Source organism: Aethalodelphis obliquidens, unplaced genomic scaffold (assembly GCF_003676395.1).
Source record: "Aethalodelphis obliquidens isolate GAN/ISIS:26980383/991018 unplaced genomic scaffold, ASM367639v1 scaffold4, whole genome shotgun sequence".
NCBI classification, from domain to species: domain Eukaryota; kingdom Metazoa; phylum Chordata; class Mammalia; order Artiodactyla; family Delphinidae; genus Aethalodelphis; species Aethalodelphis obliquidens.
Genome location: NW_020837948.1, coordinates 84904691 through 84922033, shown reverse-complemented (window position 1 = coordinate 84922033; position 17343 = coordinate 84904691). Strand labels below are relative to the sequence as shown.

The 17343-nt window shown below is 41.4% G+C and overlaps 1 protein-coding gene across 2 annotated transcripts in view; it reads right to left on the bottom strand.

Moving 5' to 3' along the window:
* Positions 1-17343, bottom strand: part of C9 (complement C9) — a 60199-nt gene that overhangs the window by 38432 nt on the left and 4424 nt on the right. For both annotated transcript variants that reach the window (XM_027095179.1, XM_027095170.1), the window contains exons 2-5: positions 8083-8188; positions 7553-7697; positions 7145-7292; positions 236-374 (exon numbers count right to left, since the gene is read on the bottom strand). In XM_027095179.1, the coding sequence (XP_026950980.1) occupies positions 236-374; positions 7145-7292; positions 7553-7697; positions 8083-8188 (538 nt within the window). The remainder of the gene's footprint in view (positions 1-235; positions 375-7144; positions 7293-7552; positions 7698-8082; positions 8189-17343) is intronic.

Below are 17343 nucleotides of genomic sequence, written 5' to 3'. Positions count from 1 at the left end.
GACCGGGGCACGAACCCGTGTCGCCTGCATCGGCAGGCGGACTATCAACCACTGCACCACCAGGGAAGCCCTACTGCATATTTTCTAAAGAGACCCAAGCTACATCTCCTCTTCTTTAAGTCAGTTCACATTAAATTTTCATTCTACTGAAGTTTTCATATTTTTCAGTAGGAAACTTATGGAAACAATTTTTCAGCTAAAGCTGAACAATGTGTTTTCTTCTGAGGATACTTACTTCATAGGCCAGGGAAGCCACGTTCCAGGGTCTGCGGTAGTACGTCAAGCTGTTGCCATCCCAAACTCGGTCACAGAGTCCGTTGTAGTACTCGTTGTTGAAAGGGGTGGTGAGGGGATCCATCCCTAAGACGTTGATCCTGAGTGAACAGAGTAACAGTAGGCGTGGAGACACCAGGAGCTAACACGAGGCAGCCCTCAGTCACTGGGGGAAGAGAGCTTCAGCTCATGTCCCCATCACCCATGTGATGATGGGATATAATCAGGAATAGAAGCAAGAGCCTGGTCACCTCTGCTCTGTGTCCTGGGCGGGAAGTACATATTAAGAAGGTCTTATAAACTCTTCTAGGCAACTAGGGCACCGTTGAGCACAATGAAAGAAATGCAGTAAGTAGGAAGCAAGGGTCCATCTGGCTTCAAGAGTGGAACTCCACTGATGTAACCCTTAGCTAGCCTCCCTTGGTGAGCTAATACCACCGCTTTACATTATTTGAGAACAGAGCATCTCATGGGGCAGAATAACTTATGCATATAATTTTTAATCTGTGAATCAACGTTGGGGCTCTTTCTCTCTCCATTCTCTTTAAACTTAAACCTTTCCCTCCAGCTGTCTCATTGATTGTCAAGAACCTTGTTCCCTCCAGGCTTATTTTCCTCCTATTATACTTACAAGAGGAACACTAAAATGTCATCACCCAGCAAGGCATTCTCAAACGTTCTACTTTTTTCTCCCAGCAAAATATTTTCATTTGGCAAGCTTTAATTCAGAAATAGGAATCTTGTTTAGCCCCAAAAGTATTTACTTTGATTCGTAGGCCAAAAACCAATGTATGCAAAAGAAGCAGTTCATTCTTTGTGAAGTACTAATTGGCGAAATAGTCATTGCTGTCTAGACTGTATCTGGAATAAATGGCCCCAGGGCAGGGGGGCCAAATGGAGGTTTGCTCCTCACATCTATAACTTAGCTTGGCACAAAAGCATAAAGTCTTCCATTGTTCTGGACCACATCCCTAACTCCAATGAGCTGGATTACAAAGCCGGTTGTTGGTTTCAAGAGCAATTTGTCAAAGAGTGTGGATGACTTACTGCAAACCCATTGCTAATGCAAGGAAAATAAGTGGATGAGTATCCTATTGCCAGTTGGTTAGTTAAAAAACATCTTTATATAAACAGCACATTCTTAATAAACTTTGAATCTACACAGAAAATGAACATTATAGCTCAACTTGAATGAAAGGCAAGTTAAGGAACTGATTCAGGAATACCTTTCTCAAGGCTGACTGTATAGTTAGAATTAACTCCTTCTCACTTTTTTGCTCTCCCAAAAATACTTTTCATGAAAAACGCTATGGCCCTAAATTCTAATAAAGGGCCAAAAATTAGACCTAGTCACTCGAATAAAAAAGAGAGGAAAAAAGAAACACTATATATCTAGTTTACTTTCTTAAATCTCTTATCCTGGATGGGAGATTAAAATTTTGGCTTTAATTTTTCACCCATCCCTGCATCTACAGACATGTGAGCAATAGTTTAAAAAATATTACTAAGGTTTCAATACAAAGACATAGAATACTGGAAACAAATGATCTGTGTTGTTTTCTTAAACAAGACCTCAAGTACATTTTCTTTATTTTGTAGTGAACTTGTCTTCCATATATCTCATTAACGGAGACGCTGCACCTCTTTGTGTTCAGTGAATAAGGACATTCATCTTTGCTTATAGTGGTGATGAATTCTTAAGAGTACTATATCTACGGATAGTGTAGTGTTTGTAATAAACAGTGGGTAATATTAAGACAGTTAATACAGTCCTTGATCTCATTAAAATTATATTCAAGGTAAGGGGTTGGTTATAATTACCGATTTCAAACAGTAGTCCAAGGACGAATATACATGTGCCAAATGAATAGTACAGGTAAGTGATGTACAATGTTCCCAAGAGGAGGAGGTCCCCATGGCAGGGTCATCAAAAGGGTTTTAGAAGGAGTAGGTTTTGATTTGGGTTTTGAAGGATGGGGCCTGAAGGGCAGAAGGAATGAGGGTGCAAAATTCTGCAGGTGGAAATGTATATGGCATGTTTTTGGGTAGCGGTCTTCAGATTTTCCTGCGTGTCTAATCTATTAAAAATGTTGATAAACTATGCCTCCTTAAACAGTTTTAGTCGGACATCTAAAATGTTCCCTCTTAAGTTTAAGTAGTTGCAAAGGATATAACTTCTCAGCAAGCTGTAAATATTTATGCTTTAAAATATAATTATTTTGCCTCTTTCAAAAATAAATCCAATGGAATATAAATTCTATAGTGATGATGGGTATCAAGTGACTACAATGTTTATATATGTTTAACAGTTGGATGTTTTATGGTATTCCTTTGGATTCTTTCTTCTTTTAAAAATAGACCTTATTTCTTAGAGCAGTTTTAAGATTCATGGCAAGATGAGTGGACAATAGGGAGATATCCCATATGCCCTTATCCCCCTTTTATACTTGAATCCATATTTCTATTCCATTTCTGCTCCAGAATTTTAACCTAATGTAATGTAGTTTTACGCTTGGAAGTTTTAATTGATCACTTTTTCACACTTTTCTGTATGAAAAAGGTATTAATTGAAAATTTTAAAACATTAAATATCCTTTGACCATAAGGTCTAAGTATTTAAAAAATTCTTCTGGATTTGATTTACCATTATTAGTAGTCTATTTCAGTATATTAAAATTTAAAAATAGTTAATAAATCTAAGTAAAATTTTATTGGATAGTTATCTCTCAATGAAATGAATGGGGCTTCCTTTCTAATTAATTGATTAGCTACTGTACCCATGGGTGAATATTCCTTATTGCTAGAAAAAGATAGGGCTGAGTACCAATTTTATTTCTACTTTCCATTTTTATAGAGGTAAATGCTGAGAAATTTAACTCACATAAATAAGTAGATAAGAATAGAAAGAATTTTGTCGCAGCAATGTCACTCAATTCTTTGATCTTCTGAGTTTTATGCCCCCCCCCAAAAAAAGAACACATGCTAGTCTATCATTAAAAGTTATTTTTATAGTCCATTACCTGACAATTGATTAGGACATCACTCAATGCTGTTGGTAAAAAGAATCGGAGACCACTTGACTTACAAGGCTTGACTTACTTGAGGAAACTATTATCATAAAACTCACCTATCTCCCCCTTGGAAAGTCACTTTGTACCCTGTGCTATACATACCCCAGCTTGAAGGTTTTTGTTTCACAGAACAGCAAATTGCCCAGTAGGCTAGATCCATCTGGAAAGTTACAGTGAAGCAAGAAATGTTTCAAAACTTCTGATTTGGTTCCACTACTACAGAGACAGCCAGTCTAGTCTAGAATGAGCCAATATTTTTTTCTGCCAAGAAACATGAAAACTTCTCATGGATGGAATGTCATCGCCTGGGAAATAAAAAGCATGTGTTCCTTGGCAGCACTTAGAGATGCCTGTTTTCACACCTGCACCTAGAACCGTAGGCAGTTCCAATTTACCAAGTGAACTGAAGAGCAGGCTCCCTCCACAGAAGTGGTGTTATGCTTAGATCACACACAAAAGTCATTCCTTGTGTATAGCACATCATTTACAGCTGGTTTGGATTTATATTTTTTTCAGTGAATGCAAGATGGGTTGGGGATTTCCCAGAACACCTGTGGAGAGTCTCAGATTCCTACAAGACAAGAGGCTGAAATACGTGTGATACAGGTGAATTCTCCTGGCATGAGAACTTAAATGAGAGTTCTTCAAATGAAAACAAGTATAAATGTATTACTATGAGTGCTTGTGACTTTCATGTGTAAAAGAATCTGACTGTATATTACTTCTGATAAAACTTTTTGAGGTTTTCCAGACTGGACAGTTTAGAAGCATGTTGCTGTGATTAGGATGTTTACTGCTATTAGTTCAATTTTGGTGTAGTCCCATAGCCCCATATAAGCATAATGAAGATGTATAGTAAATAATATGTAATATCAATGGTATTGAACAATATCATAACAAAACTTGTTATTTTGAAACCTCTTCCTAAATCTCTTTTTTTTTTACATCTTTATTGGAGTATAATTGCTTTACAATGGCGTGTTAGTTTCTGCTTTATAACAGAGTCAATCAGTTATACATATACATCTGTTCCCACATCTCTTCCCTCTTGCGTCTCCCTCCCTCCCACCCTCGCTATCCCACCCCTCCAGGCGGTCACAAAGCCTAAATCTTAGTTACTGATTTATGCTACTCTTCTATGCTCTTAATTCAAATATTTGGGTAATAAATAGCTATTTAAGGAGTTTCATCTTCTAAGGTTAGTTTTTGCTTTGAAGTCAGGGAGTTGACCTGTGGTCTTTGTAGTGATGTAGGGGGAGTGACCTCAGTGCTGATGGGCATGTGGGGAGAAAGAGAAGGTTAGGTGTCAGGGTAAAAAAAAAACGTAGTTTCTATCAGTCAGGGAAACTTGGATTTTAGTTCTGCTAGCAACAAATGTGTCAAATAGCCTTATTTATTTCACTCAGTTCTGATCTATAAGGTGACTGTAATACCACCCCTAACCAGCTCCACAGGATTTTTATGAAAAGCCAAGAGAGGGAATGTGCAAAAAGATCTTGAAAAATTCAAAGTATTATGCACATGAAAGCGGTCAGAGAACAATAGGTTATAAAGACTAAGTTAGCTATAGGTGACTGCTCATGGTAATGGGGGACTTAATCAAAACCGTTGGTGGGCTGATTCTATCACAGTCTACCTCATTTTCCACCTCTCAGCCAACTTTTCCACACAGCTGGGTCCCCACTTTCTCACTTAGTCCTGAAGGCTCAGCCCTGTGACGTCCGTCATCACCAGCCCTGACCGTGCTAAGGCAGGCATTTAAGGGGTCCTGGCCACTCTCGGGTGTGCCTCATTATGAAACTCCCTGGCAAAGGCGATAGAACAAATTTTCTCTTCCCCGAACGAAGGAAACCTATAGATTACAAATGGTTGTTTTTCAGCCAAGAGGGCTACTGTTTCTGTATCCTTTTCCTATAAAATCAGATGTAAATTTGCATAGAAGGAGACATACGTAACACAGGTAATGCCCTGCTTCAAGCCTGTTTGTTTAGATTAGAGAGAAAACCGTTTCTTGGATCCCAAATAAAGCAAGTAAAGTAGTAATGGGCTTTCACCATGGACTCACAGTCTCTCCCTGAGGAAAGCAGCAAGAAGAGTCAGGACTCATTGGAGCACGCTGTAGCTATAAGGTTTTGGACAACCCCCATTCCATTTCTGCCAAATATGAAGAGACCCTGCTGAGTGTAGGGCTCAAGACCATCCCATGTGATTCGAGATTCCTACTTTTAGGCTCTGGGAAAAGGCACTGTGGGTTATATTTGGACTCTGCTAGGATAAGATTTTATGAAGGGATAAAGGATACGTGAAATGTTTTATCTGGGGTCTGACTCTTGGTATCCTGAAATTTTTTTCCTATGGTGATTAAACAAGTGGATGTTTCATCTGCCTTAGAGAGAGGAGACATCTCTTTTTTCAGCCAAACCTGATACACAGGTCCTGTCTTAGGAACTGCCCAGTTCCTCAGTGTAGGGTTCTTCTCAACCTCAGCATTCCTGACATGTTGCTGTCCTGTGCATTGTAGCATCATCCAGGGTCTCTACCCACTGGATGTCGGTAGTTTTCCCTCACCCCTCCACCCCGGAAAGCTCCCCACTTCCATATCCCACAGTCGTGGCCACTGACAACTTTCAGACATGACCAAATGTCCCCCAAGAGGAAAATTCTCTCTGGTTGAGAACCACTGCCCTAGTCCCTCTATCAGGCCTTAATCTTACCATCACCCCCATCTTCTTTCCTCTCCTTATTTCCATTCCCAGGACTCCAGTCCTGAGCCTGAATTTCTTTCCAGAGACCCAGTTTCAATCTTACCTGTTGCAATTGACAGTATTTTAGAAGCATTTATTTTAATTAATTATTTCACCTATTTATCAACCCACCAGTATTAATTGAGTGTCTATGATGAACAAGGCACTGGGGTTATGAGGATGAAGAGACACATTGCATTACAGGCCATGAAACACAGCCATGTGCCATCGCTGTCAATATACCACTGGACGGGGGAACACCTGTGTCTCTGTTGGGGACAATTTGCCAACAAATCCACCCAAAGTACCTTTACTGAAAACAGATCAGAACAGCTAATGGAAACTTTGCTGTGGACATCCCTGGAATGTTCTCTAACTAAATGAAATAGAACAGTACAGAACCTCAGGCCTATGTTATTTTCCAACTCTGAGAGCACAGATCTCTGCAAATGGTCTCTATTCTGTGTAACTCTAAGTTCTAAACTGTCTAAGACGTCTCATCCGAGCTGACCCTGCTGCTGGAATGCCTATAGTTTGTGTGGGAAACAAGTGAAATTTCAGTTCTTTGATGAGAACCAGAGTCCCAACCCCAGCCCCATCTGGCATCAGAACTGTTTCCTCTGTCCTTTTCCTCTTGGGTAATCTCCAGAACGCTGGCATCTCCTGAGAGAGAATTTCTACCCAGGTATATATCCAAGAGAAATTCCAGCAGAAGACAGGCTTCCTGGCTATACAAATATTTGAATCGAATTGTCAGACCTACTACTGGCAGTTCAATTTCAAATTTTAACATGTCATTTCAATATTGCTATGGTCTTCCAGAGGTTGATAAACAAGGTTTCTCATCTCTTACTGGACTCGGAAGTAATCACCTATCATCCTGATGGTCTAGTCTATTCTACAGATGCCTACCGAGGCCAGGCAGTTTGTCCAAATGATCTTGAGATACTGATTCAGCATTTACCTTCTTTCATGCTCAAATGTAATTCAAACAGAATACAGACTCAAGGCTACTCTTTGTACCAGCTCAAACCCTCTACCACGTGGGGTACAGACCCGTAGCCTGCTGTCCGTGCCAGCTCCGACTCTTCCACCACTTTGTTGCGGCAGGGAGGACGAGGGTCACTTTCACAGTCATCCTCATCTGAAAAGTCTCCGCAGTCATTGTCACCATTACACAGAAGTCGCCTCTTTATGCATGTGCCTGCAATCAAAATCAGGAAAGACAGAAAGACACCGTGTCTCTCAGGCCAAATTCTCTCTCTTTTCCTTAAGTTATCAAACATACTTTAATGATAGAGGGGAGGGACCACACCTGTATTTGAATTTTTTGTATAGACTATATAGATGGCCCTTTTCTCAGCCCCTTTTCATGCTTGGAAGCATGAGCGTCTGGAAGCACATTTCTCTTCTTTTCGCTCATGAGGGGACATCGAAACCCACACTAGGCAACGGGAGAATTACCTGTATGGCATCGAAAGTCATTTTCACAGTCATCCTCAGGGTCATTGCAGGTCTCCGTGGGCACGCACTGACGTCTATCTCCTACAGCGTCCACGCACTTTTGCCCGTTAAATTGTCCAAAGTTCTCAATGCTCCTTGAGCGAAACTGCCCAGGAACAGCTGGAAATGTTAGCGTTTCTAAGGCCAAGAAGGGATTCTGATCTAAAACTGCATCCACACCACTGCAGCCCTCCAAACCCAGCTGAGTCAAAGGTTTTAAGATAGAAGCCCGATGTCACTTGAAGGAACAACTCACATGGTGGGGTTGGCGGGCTCTTCTATAGAATATGGTTCCTCCCAATACTCATTTAGTCACTGTGCCACACTCAGGTTTCCCAGCAAGGTTAGTCTCATCCATTTAGGTATTTCCCTTTCCTTCTGGGTTTGGAACTCAGCTGGGGCCCTCCCTGCCTCATAGTCATTTTCCTGGAGATGCTGGCAGTACAGTTTCCACTTGGGGACATCAGTGGGGAATGGCAACGAATGCTTACCATTTGTTTGAGGCAAGGGTCACAGTTGGACCAACTGCTCCAGGAGCTCATCTTGCAGTCTATGGGCAATGACGTGCCACTGCTTTCCACGGGCTCCAAGTCATAACTAAGACAATAAAACACACCAGCTTATAATGACCATCGTGTGTGCTTCTTTCTAAAAAGTCTTCACAAACCCGTTCAATTTTATTTACTCCTTTCCCCCTTCTGAACCACAGTATTTATCCTTTTCTTCCATCTCGCATTTTGACACTTGATCACGTGCTATTTTGTATTTTCAACTCAACTTTTTGTTTAATTCTTGTACTGCATTGTAATTTAACCTTCGCCCTAACAACAACAACAATAATGATGATGGTGATGAAGAAAACTAGCAAGTCATCCGGCTATGTGTTCTTCTCTGATTAATCTTATATTTCCAACTAGTGTACAGATTCATTGAAGCTAGAAGCCTTGTTTCACTTTGTACCCCCCAGAGAGTCCGGCAAAGCCTCAAGTTGCTGGGTTTTCTTGCAAATTTAAGCCAGCGCACCCAGCCGTTCCTGTGGTAAGCACCTCATAAATCAAGCTCTCCTGTCCCTAGATTCTGTATGTGCGAACTTCCCGTTTCACAGTCCGTATCTGGACTTATTCCTCATCTTTCTGAATTTCAAGGTATACTTTTTGGCACTTCTAACCTTCCCTCCCACCCCCAGCTGTGCTCTTCTGGCTTTGAACTGTTCTATCTCTCTTGGTTCACCATTTGGATCTCTTGTAGTTGCAGCATCCCCTTGGATTACTATCTTATTCAGTGACAGAAAGAAATCCAAAAACAGAAGCCATGAAACAAGAATCTTATCAACTTCCTGCCCCATTTTCCCCGAACGGGCACCTATCCTTTTTCTGGTGCAGCCTCTTATTTCAGAGGGATGGTAAGGCCCATCCCTCCCCTAAAACTCTAGATCCCAGCATGTCTTTGAGCTCTTGATAACCGAGATTCTCCTCCATTTAAACCTCTCCCTTACAACCAGCTCCTTGCCATTTGTAATACAATGTGTTCAAGTCTTTGACATTAAACATAAACAAACTAAGGAATGAACAAATAGAATACTCTTCCTGAACTTTACATTTCCTTCAAGCTACCCCACCTCCCTCCCACCCTTCACAATGACACTCAAAGGAATTGCTATAAACATATTTCTGTTTCTCTCTCTTCCAAAATAAAAACAAGTCTCATCTCCTCCTTTTAGCTACCTCCAAAATTCTCTCATCTTTTTTAGGCCAACTTTCTGGAAAAAGTAGTTTGCACCCTGGTTTCTCGTTCCTTACCTTCCAATTACAGCTCAACCCTCCTGACCCAAGGTCATCGCTCTTGCCATAGTCAGCAATGACTTCAAGTGGCCGGCTCCGTGGTTTCCCTCAGTTCTTATCTTATCAACTGCTTCACAGCTGTCAATACGGTTGACCACTCTTGCTCTTTAAAATAATCTCTTCCCTTGGACTGAATGACATTAGACCCCTTTTATTGCTTCTTTCCCCTGCATCCTGTTCTCCTACTCTCCTGTTCAGGCTCCTTCTCCTTTGACAGTCTCAGAAATGCTGTTTTTCCTCAAGCTCCTGTCCTTGGATCTCTTTTCTTTTTCTTTCTACACTTTTCCCAGGGCTTTGGTTTCCATGTATATGTTAATGACACCCAGAGCTAAGTCTGCAGGCCAGACATCTCTTCTGAATTTTAAACCCTTGGATATAACTCCCAGTTGGACATCTGCACTTAAATGTCTTCATGCCTCACGAATTTAATGTATCCCCAGACAAATCCATTCTTTTTCCTCTTCTCTCAAGGCTTCTCCTCCTGTATTTATTGTCTTGGTAAACAGTGTCTCCATTTATGCAGTCACCCTAACCAGACTAGGGTGGTACTTGTCTTATCAAAGCTCATCCCCCATATCGAATCAACCACTAAAATCTGTTCTTTACAGTCATAAATGACTCTCAAATCCTTCCACCCTTCATCTCTTCCAGACACTTCTCTGGTCTACACTAACATTTCATCTCTCCTAGATGACAGTCATTTTTTTCTAATCCTGTTTCCCTAAATCGCCCAGAGCGATCTTTTTTTTTTTTAAATGTTGAGCATTCTTTTAATTTATTTAATTTATTTTTTTTGGCTGTGTTGGGTCTTCGTTTCTGTGCAAGGGCTTTCTCTAGTTGTGGCAAGCGGGGTCCACTCTTCATTGCGGTGCGCGAGCCTCTCACCATCGCGGCTTCTCTCGTTGCAGAGCACAGGCTCCAGACACGCAGGCTCAGTAGTTGTGGCCCACGGGCCCAGTTGCTCTGCGGCATGTGGGATCCTCCCAGACCAGGACTCGAACCCGTGTCCCCTGCATTAGCAGGCAGACTCTCAACCACTGCGTCACCAGGGAAGCCCCCAGAGCGATCTTTTAAAAATGCAAAGCTTATCATTCATTCCCCTACTGAAACTCTTCAGTAGCTTCTCTCTGTTCTGAGGATAAAGTCCAAACTTTCTAACATGATATGGTAGGCAGAGTAATGACCCCCCAAAACATCTGTGTCTTAATCCCCAGAATCTGTGAATATGTTACTTTACATGGAAAAAGGGACTCTGAGCGTGTGATTAAGAGGAAATTATTCTGTATTTTACCTGGATGAGCCCATTCCAATTATGCAAGCTCTTAAAAGGAGAAGAGTGGTTCAGAGAGATGTGCAGACAGAAGTGGCAGGAGAAATTCAAAGCATGAAAATGGACTCCATCCACTCTTGCTGGCTCTGAAGACAGAAGGAGTTTCACCAAGGAATGCAGGCAGCCTCTAGAAGCTGGAAGAGGCAGGGGAATAGATTCTCCCCTAGAGCCTCCAGAAAGGACCGTAGCCCTGCCAGAGCCTTGATTTTAGGCCAGTGAGACCCATTTCAGATGCCTGACCTATACAACTGTAAGATAATAAATCTGTGTTGTTTAAGCCACTAACATGTGGTCATTTGTTACAGCTGCTACAGGAAACTAACACACATGGTCCAGAGCTCTCTACATGGCCCGTCTTCTTCCTAATTCTTCACCTTCACTTTTCCCCCAGCCATGCCGAACTTGAAATGCCCAAGATAAGCTACATTTTCTCACAGCCTCAGGCCTTTAAACCTACTGTTTCCTATTCACCACACTGATCTCATCTTCAACATATTTTTTTTTTTACAGAAAATCTTCCCTAACCCCTCATGTAATTTACTTTTCTACGTACATATTCTTATAACATCTTGTTCTTCCCTATAACATAAGTGCCTTTGCAATGACATGTTTAATTTAATTTATTTATTCACTCATTTATTCACTCATCAGATATTTACTGTCTATTATTTTCTAGGCTTTGAGGATACAATGGTATGCAAAACAACAAAACAAAATAAGACAGAAACTGTGATCCCCAAACTAACAGATCTTATGTTCTAGGTAAAAATATCAGTGAGTTAAGGAAATTTTCAATCTTGCTCAGCTTACATATCAAGTGTCTGGAACATAGTAGGTGCTCAGTAAATGCTTTACGAACGAATAAATGAAAAACTAAGTGCATGAAGAGGAAGAAAGTTCTTGATCGTGTGGTCTAGGACAGACCTAGGTCTGTATTTCTCTAGGTTATCATCTCCTGGTGGACCACTCATATCATATTTTTGCAAGACTTGCTTGTCATTAGGCAACCCTAATGACTGGAGATACCATTTCTGTAAGCCTGACCCTTGCCTACATCATTCAGAAAATCAGAAGGCTTGATGAGCTTCAATCTTCTAAAAGTGCAGGTTAAAAACGTATTAGACAAGCTGCCAAAACTCCTTGAAGAAACTGATTTCATGGAGGTTTGAGTATTAGTATCTATCTGAAACCACATGGCTGAGAAATTTGCTGCTAGAACTTTTCCATCAGACTAAATCCTCATCTGGAACTGACCGGCCTCATCAAGAGGCAATGGCAGATGCACTTTTATGACCTATAGCAGCAGGTCTCACTACTGATTGCATATCATAATCCTCAGAGAGTAAAAATAGGAACTGTAAGATTGAGATTCCCCATTCCACACGAATTAAATCAAGCTTTCTGAGGATGGGCTTCAGGCATCAATGTTCTTAAAAAGTAGGCCAGGTGATTCTCGTGTTCACACAATGTTGAGGAAAACTTCTCGGCACCATCTGGTGGGTATCCATGAAATCTGAAGGGGTGGAATTCAAGTATGGGGGTGCCCATTTCATCACATAACCCAAGCTTGAGGTTGCCACTGACCTGAATCACTGAGCTGCTTTATCATTGGTTTTAGGAATTACTCTAGGCTTTGCCTATTAGTGTCCCCATGGATCTTTGCAATCTGTGGATCTAGTTTTTCCAGTATTAGTTAGGCCTGCTGCCGTCAGCTGGATTATCTGTCCCTGTCTATCCTTTTTGTATATATCACTTACTTAGAAGATCATGTTAGCATTTTGTTTCAGCATCTCCCCCAAAGAGACTGGTTCTAGAAACCACACCCTAAATAGACCTGTGGTATGACACCTAAATCTTTCTCACCTGCCATTGAGACCAGCTTCGATGAATAACTAGTTCAGAGAGTACAGTACAGACTGGGGGATCATGTATGGAAGGTAAAACTCACTGCAAATACTGCAGAGTGAGTTACAGTCCTTTGGTGGGCAAGCCGAGAGCCCAGTCAGTGAAGGGGGCCGATCAGAAAGGCTGTTCATCTGTCTCACACATCAGGGACCAGGACCCTGCTCCAATGATACTGACACTGCCTGTATATGATTCTCTAACATCCGTCACATTAATAATAGCCCCATATTAACAATGTGCACACCAATTCCCTTCCTTCTAACTTCAGGACGCCTTTTTTTTTTTTTTTTTTTTTTACATATTTGACTCACACCTTGGACTTAGAATAGAGCACCAGAACTTCGCCTTTGATCTCCTATTGCCCTCCTAGATTGTGATTTAGATTCATTTCCTGAATGATCCAACCTGGTCCTGTGGGAAGGTCTGCACAGATCCCACCCTTGCCCTCAGGGCGGGACTTACACCCCACTAGATATCAGGCTCGGTGTATTCTTTCATTTGCTTGCAAGGCATCACAGGCTTAAACAACAGAAATTTATTTTCTCACAATTCTGAAGGCTAGAAGTCTGAGGTCAAGGTGTCTGTGGGGTTGGTCCCTTCTGAGGCCTCTCTTCTTGACTTGCAGATGACAATCTTCTTCCTGCGTCTTCATTTGGTCTTTCCTCAGTACATGTCTGTGTTCAAAGTTACTCTTCTTTCAAAGACACCAGTTGTATTGGATTAGGGCCTGCCCCAATGACCCCCAATGCAGTCACATTCTGAAGTCTGGGGTTTGGAAGTTCAACATTTAAATTTTGGAGGGACACAGTTTAGCCCATAACACTCATAAAAGTTTTTTGATTAAGCAATACCTATGTTTTCTACTAGTTTTACTAGATAATTTCCAAAGCTCATTTTCTCATTAAACCTTTATTCTACCACTGAGGGTAAATTTTGTAGGTATTATACTTTATAGGTGGGAAACTAAAAACAGAGAATTATGCTAATTATTCAAAGTTGGACAGTTGGTAGCAAAACTGGATTTAGAATCTATGTCTCTCCACTCCTAGTTCACTGCAATTTTGCTCTCTCTCCTGTGCTGCCTTCCCCCCCCACCAACCAACTCAAATTCTCTTTGAAATAATCTAAAGGGTCATGGCTTATCCAATAATTGCTGGATGTAATAGTCTGATGATTTGTAGACATTTGGAGACACATTAAGTTAATAAGAATATATTTAAAATATAGCAGAATATATTTTTAAAGAATGTATTTACATTTTTATTTAAGAATACATTTTTAAAATATAGCAGCTCCAGGTAAAGCACAGCAATTGGACAATCTGGCTCTTGCCTGGATATATTTTTGAAGCTTACACCTAAATGTTGTCAAATTAGGCAAAAATAAATTGAAAATTGTGGGAACACCTGGATGTTTTGCCTTCGCTGCACCAGGTACCTGGATATTTAGAGGCAAAATAAAGGCAGGACTTGAGGCAATTATTAAGAGGAAATAATAGATTATGCAAGGGGAATATGTTATTGAAATGAATGCATTCCATAAATATTAAGAAAGAGGGTGAGTGATCTTGGATAGCTCCTTCTGAGCCCAGTACCCCCTCCCCAGCCCCTTTGACTCACTAGACAGACAATCTTTTGTAGCTCAAAGACTGTGTATGTACAATGCTTACCACCTGCCTTTCACCCTGCTGAGCTATTAGGCTGAGTGGAGAAGTATTTGTGAAGCACTTTCTGGATTCGTAGATGAAATGTGTTTATCAAGTAAAGCCTATTTCCAAGTGTTTCAATCTCAGCTTGAAAGTCATTTCCTAGATCAAAGTGATGCACATCAACATGGCAGGAGGTCTAACTCTGGGCCAGAAATGCATTGAATGAAGAGCCATTGATGTACACCTGGTCCCATCACCCTGCCATGAAGAGAGTTTTCCAACTTTAGATAAAGAAAACCTCAGGAGCAGTTCACACCCCGGGACACTTTGTGGTGGGCCCAGGCAGGAAAACACCTGCTGTAGGAAGGAACCTTTTTGTCAATAAATAAGACAATGTGACTCCTTTGAGTGGAGAAATAGAAGCTAATTAAGACTGCATCCTTAACCCATGGATCTGCCAGTTTGTTTAGCTCCTGCAATTCATCAAGGTGAAGAGATAATATAACAGCAGTGGCCAACACTCTAAAATTTCAGGACTTTTCTGGTTTCCCAAGTCTTAGTCAAGAGCTTCTCTCATGTGCTTCCAATGAGCCAACATTCAGTAACATTTATGGAGGGTCTGCTCTATGTCACGAATTGTTCTGGTAACTGGGGCCACAAGGCGACATCCTGACCATCACGGAGCCTGCGCTCCAGTGGGTGAGATACAATAAAAGAGTATACTAAGAAATACAACATGCAGTATCAGTTAAGACATGTGAGCTGTGAAGGAAAATAAACCAGGGTAAGGGGACAAAAAGTGCCATAGGGCTGCACTGGAGCCCCACAGGGCTGGGTGTTTCTTATAGAGAGTGGTGACAGGACCCTCTCAGAGCAGGTGTGGTGCTTTACAAACGTGTTCACAAATTCTTTGAAATTAGGCTCATCAAAGATGGGGTCTATGCATCCCCCTTTTGAGGCTGGTAGGGTCTTTGTTAATGCTTTTGAGGAGTAGAATGCAGTGGAAGAGAGCCTGCATGCCTTTTAAGTCTAGGTTAGAGAAGCCCATGCTGGTTTATCTATAGACACTTGCTCTGGGAGCCTTTCACCACTACGTATGAAGCTAGCTACCCTGAGTCCACCATGTGGAGAGCACACACACACACACACACACACACGAGAGATTCCTAGGGAGACTCAGTTGCTCTAGTCCCCCAGTTGTTTGGGTCTTCCCAGCCCAGGTGACAGACGTGAGTGAAGAAGTTGTCATGATGACCTCAGACACAGCCACCATCTGCCTGCATCCATGTGAGAGACCCATGACAACCGCCCAACTGAGCCCAGCCAACGCCCTGCTTCAAGAACCAAAGAAATAATTGGTCTTATTTTAAGCTACTGTTTTGTAATGATTTGTTACACAGTAAAAATAACCAGAACAGGGAGGTGCTGTTTGATTAAGTATCTGAATGATATCAGAGAGAATCTATGCAAGGATCTGGGAGAAGATTGTTGTAAGCTAGGGGAAAGTAAGTGCTAAGGCCCTGAGGTGGCATGTTGGAGGCACAGCAAACAGAGCAGAGTGACCACAAAGGAGAGTGAGGTGCATCTGGAGGAACAGGCAGCAGCAGCTCATGCCTTGTAGGCTGTAGTGAGGAAGTTGGATTTGATTCGGAGCTTGATGGGAATCCTTAGAGGAATATGAGAGCAACAGTAACACTTAGATTTACATTTTCAAAAGCTTTCCCTGGTTTTTGGGTGGAGAGTTGACTATTGGGGAGTGGACAAGAGTGGATGCAGGGCAGAAAGGATAGTGAATTGGGCTAAAATGGTCACAGTGGAGACAGGGAGAAGTGGGTAGATTTGGGACATATTTTCGAGGTAAGGCCAACAGCACCTGCAGTTACATTGCATGTGGCAATGACACAAATAGAGGAGTCAAGTATTGTTCCCCAGTTTTTATGTGAGTAACTTGTTGAGTAGTAGTGCAGGTTGGATGAGGATGGGCAGAGAAATCAATAGGTATGTTCTGGACATGTTAAGTTTGGGATGCTTGTTACATTTTCAAGAAGAGATGTTGACTAAGTAATTGGACACTGGGCTCAGGAAAGAGATCAGCATCATAGATATAAATTTGAGGGATGTCAGAATATAAGCGATATTTCACACCATGAGGCTGGAAGTGAGTGGGTGTGTTGTAAGTCTGAGGACAGAGCAAACATTTAAAGGAAATGTTACAACATGTCTGCAAGCTGATGGGAATGATTTGGTACAAAGGGAGATACTGATAATGCAGGAGAGGGGTCAGAATTAAAAGAGCAAAGTCCTTAATGAGGCTGGAGCAGATGAAGCCAGTGCACAAGTGAGTGGTTAGGCTCAGGGGAGCGTGTTGCCCTTAGCATCACAGGCCTCACTCAGAGAACTTGGTTGAATTGCAGTTGCCATTTACTTGTTGATATTCTCCTCTAGTCTGTAAGCTCACTGAGGGCAGAGACCCTTGGTAATTACATGCTCTGTATTACACTACAGCTCCTGAAGCAATGTCCAGCCCACGTTGCAAACAATAAATATTTCCTGTATTAAATGGGTGAATAAAAAAGACCATACTTGGCCAATAATAATTCATAAACAAATATCTGTTAACTTATATTAAATATGGATATTAAAAACACAGATGGATACAACCAAAGAAGGAGAAAAAAAACTGACGTCTTGGATATTTTCAATTCTGGTTTTTTTTTTTTTTTTTTTGGCCGCACTGTGTGGCTTGTGGGATCTTAGTTTGCCAACTAGGGATCAAACCCCATGCCCTCCACAGTGAAAGCATGGAGTCCTAACCATTCTCTGGACAGCCAGAGAATTCCCTGGACATTTTCAATTTAATAGTTATTTCCAACTTTAGTGAGTGTTTGGGTATTTTTCCTGATTGTTAAGTTTGATTAAAATAAATTGAATGATAATTTCTAGCATTTCTGAGTGCTTAGTTTACGTCAGGATCTCTTCTAAACTTTTATATTCATTATCTCATTTAACTTTTTACATCAGCGTTATG